Source organism: Mizuhopecten yessoensis, unplaced genomic scaffold, assembly GCF_002113885.1.
Source record: "Mizuhopecten yessoensis strain PY_sf001 unplaced genomic scaffold, ASM211388v2 scaffold9929, whole genome shotgun sequence".
Classification (NCBI taxonomy): domain Eukaryota; kingdom Metazoa; phylum Mollusca; class Bivalvia; order Pectinida; family Pectinidae; genus Mizuhopecten; species Mizuhopecten yessoensis.
The window spans coordinates 22261-26389 of record NW_018408293.1 but is presented as its reverse complement, the minus strand read 5'-3'; the positions used below and the strand labels follow the sequence as shown (position 1 = coordinate 26389).

Below are 4129 nucleotides of genomic sequence, written 5' to 3'. Positions count from 1 at the left end.
TTGTACATACTAATGTGATACCGACTGGTTTGACAGTTTGTACATACTAATGTGATACAGGCCCGTTTGAAAGTTTGTACATACTAATGTGATACAGGCCTGTTTGACAGTTTGTTCATACTAATGTGATACAGACCTGTTTGACAGTTTGTACATAATAATGTGATACAGGCCTGGTTGACAGCTTGTACATACTAATGTGATACAGACCTGTTTGATAGTTTGTAAATACTAATGTGATACAGGCCGGTTTGACAGTTTGTATATACTAATGTGATACAGACCTGTTTGACAGTTTGTACATACTAATATGATACAGGCCTGTTTGACAGCTTGTACATACTAATGTGCTACCGACTGGTTTGACAGTTTGTACATACTAATGTGATACAGACCTGTTTGATAGTTTGTACATACTAATGTGATACAGGCCGGTTTGACAGTTTGTATATACTAATGTGATACAGACCTGTTTGACAGTTTGTACATACTAATGTGATACCGGCTGGTTTGACAGTTTGTACATACTAATGTGATACAGACCTGTTTGATAGTTTGTACATACTAATGTGATACAGACCTGTTTGATAGTTTGTACATACTAATGTGATACAGACCTGTTTGATAGTTTGTACATACTAATGTGATACAGACCTGTTTGATAGTTTGTACATACTAATGTGATACAGACCTGTTTGATAGTTTGTACATACTAATGTGATACAGACCTGTTTGATAGTTTGTACATACTAATGTGATACAGACCTGTTTGATAGTTTGTACATACTAATGTGATACAGACCTGTTTGATAGTTTGTACATACTAATGTGATACAGACCTGTTTGATAGTTTGTACATACTAATGTGATACAGACCTGTTTGATAGTTTGTACATACTAATGTGATACAGACCTGTTTGATAGTTTGTACATACTAATGTGATACAGACCTGTTTGATAGTTTGTACATACTAATGTGATACAGACCTGTTTGATAGTTTGTACATACTAATGTGATACAGACCTGTTTGATAGTTTGTACATACTAATGTGATACAGACCTGTTTGATAGTTTGTACATACTAATGTGATACAGACCTGTTTGATAGTTTGTACATACTAATGTGATACAGACCTGTTTGATAGTTTGTACATACTAATGTGATACAGACCTGTTTGATAGTTTGTACATACTAATGTGATACAGACCTGTTTGATAGTTTGTACATACTAATGTGATACAGACCTGTTTGATAGTTTGTACATACTAATGTGATACAGACCTGTTTGATAGTTTGTACATACTAATGTGATACAGACCTGTTTGATAGTTTGTACATACTAATGTGATACAGACCTGTTTGATAGTTTGTACATACTAATGTGATACAGACCTGTTTGATAGTTTGTACATACTAATGTGATACAGACCTGTTTGATAGTTTGTACATACTAATGTGATACAGACCTGTTTGATAGTTTGTACATACTAATGTGATACAGACCTGTTTGATAGTTTGTACATACTAATGTGATACAGACCTGTTTGATAGTTTGTACATACTAATGTGATACAGACCTGTTTGATAGTTTGTACATACTAATGTGATACAGACCTGTTTGATAGTTTGTACATACTAATGTGATACAGACCTGTTTGATAGTTTGTACATACTAATGTGATACAGACCTGTTTGATAGTTTGTACATACTAATGTGATACAGACCTGTTTGATAGTTTGTACATACTAATGTGATACAGACCTGTTTGATAGTTTGTACATACTAATGTGATACAGACCTGTTTGATAGTTTGTACATACTAATGTGATACAGACCTGTTTGATAGTTTGTACATACTAATGTGATACAGACCTGTTTGATAGTTTGTACATACTAATGTGATACAGACCTGTTTGATAGTTTGTACATACTAATGTGATACAGACCTGTTTGATAGTTTGTACATACTAATGTGATACAGACCTGTTTGATAGTTTGTACATACTAATGTGATACAGACCTGTTTGATAGTTTGTACATACTAATGTGATACAGACCTGTTTGATAGTTTGTACATACTAATGTGATACAGACCTGTTTGATAGTTTGTACATACTAATGTGATACAGACCTGTTTGATAGTTTGTACATACTAATGTGATACAGACCTGTTTGATAGTTTGTACATACTAATGTGATACAGGCTGGTTTGATAGTTTGTACATACTAATGAATGGTTCTGTTATAACATTTTAGGATTCTTGTTTAGTATCATTCCTATTATAAGGTTGAAATCGCACTATTTCATGGAAAAGTAATCTTTTGTCGCTTTTTCCAGGCAAGAGGATTGCTGCACCAGTACAGAAAGATTCCAAAAATCCCGTGTAGCTTACATGGTCTGTGTACCCTGTGTGGGCCTGGGATGTGGGACAGTGGCCATGTCCCCATTGTATCGTGTGTTGGCAATCACCCTGATAGTGTCTGTCCTTATCATAGCAGCCCGAGCACCCCAAACTCACCAGATCATCAGGAACTGTAGCAAGTCTAACCTCACAAGATCATCAGGAACTATAGCAACCCTAAACTCACCAGGTCATCAGGAACTAAAGCAACCCTAAACTCACCAGGTCATCAGGAACTATAGCAAACTAAACTCACAAGATCATCGGAAACTATAGGAACCCTAAACTCACCAGGTCATCAGGAACTATAGCAACCCACACTCACCAGCTCATCAGGAACTATAGCAACCTCAAACACACCAGATCATCAGAAACTATAGCAACCCTAAACTCACCAGCTCATCAGGAACTATAGCAACCTCAAACACACCAGATCATCAGAAACTATAACAACCCCAAACTCACAAGATGATCAGGAACTATAGCAACCCACACTCACCAGCTCATCAGGAACTATAGCAACCCTAAACTCACCAGGTCATCAGGAACTATAGCAACCCCAAACTCACCAGATCATTAGAAACTATAGCAACCTAAACTCACCAGATCATCAGAAACTATAGCAACCCAAAACTCTTTGGATAGGAACTATAGCAACCCAAAACTCAGGAACTATAGCAACCCCAAACTCACCAGCTCATCAGGAACTATAGCAACCCAAACTCACCAGATCATCAGGACTCTTAGCAACCCCAAACTCACCAGGTCATGAGGAACTATAGCAATCTCAAACACACTAGATCATCAGGAACTATAGCAACCCTAAACTCACAAGATGATCAGGAACTATAGCAACCTAAACTCACCAGATCATCAGGAATTATAGCAACCCCAAACTCACCAGCTCATCAGGAACTATAGCAATCTCAAACACAATAGATCATCAGGAACTATAGCAACCCTAAACTCACCAGCTCATCAGGAACTATAGCAACCCCAAACTCACCAGCTCATCAGGAACTATAGCAACCTAAACTCACCAGATAATCAGGTACTATAGCAACCCTAACCTCACAATATCATTAGAAACTATAGCAACCTAAACTCACCAGATCATCAGGAACTATGGCAACCCCAAACTCACCAGCTCATCAGGAACTATAGCAACCTAAACTCACCAGATCATCAGGAACTATAGCAACCCCAAACTCACCAGATCATCGGAAACTATAGCAACCTAAACTCACCAGATCATCAGAAACTATAGCAACCCAAAACTCATTGGATAAGAACTATAGCAACCCAAAACTCAGGAACTATAGCAACCCCAAACTCACCAGCTCATCAGGAACTATAGCAACCCAAACTCATTGGATAGGAACTATAACAACCCAAACTCATTGGATAGGAACTGCAACAACCCAAACTCATTGGATAGGAACTGTAGCATCAATAAACTTATCCGATCATACAGCAATTTTAGTGTTCCGAAACTCACTGATTATTTACCATAAAATATTATAGATATCATCTTTTGTTAGCTTGTTATCCAATGATTCTGTTGTCATGATTGCTGATAGCTTTCAGCATTGTGTTGTGAGGGAGAATGGTGACCAATGATTCTGTTGTCATGATTGACGATAGCTGTCAGCATTGTGTTGTGTGGGAGAATGGTGACCAGTGATTCTGTTGTCATGATTGATGATAGCTGTCAGCATTGTGTT

General features: G+C 37.4%; 1 protein-coding gene across 1 annotated transcript in view; it reads left to right on the top strand.

Annotated features, from left to right (window-relative positions):
- The window catches only part of LOC110459025 (TBC1 domain family member 16-like), a 47944-nt gene extending 44194 nt beyond the window's left edge, over window positions 1–3750 (top strand). Inside the window, exon 7 of the mRNA XM_021511046.1 lies at window positions 2342–3750. Within this exon, the coding sequence (XP_021366721.1) occupies window positions 2342–2542 (201 nt within the window). The 3' untranslated portion in view covers window positions 2543–3750. The remainder of the gene's footprint in view (window positions 1–2341) is intronic.
- Window positions 3751–4129: the final 379 nt, after the last annotated feature.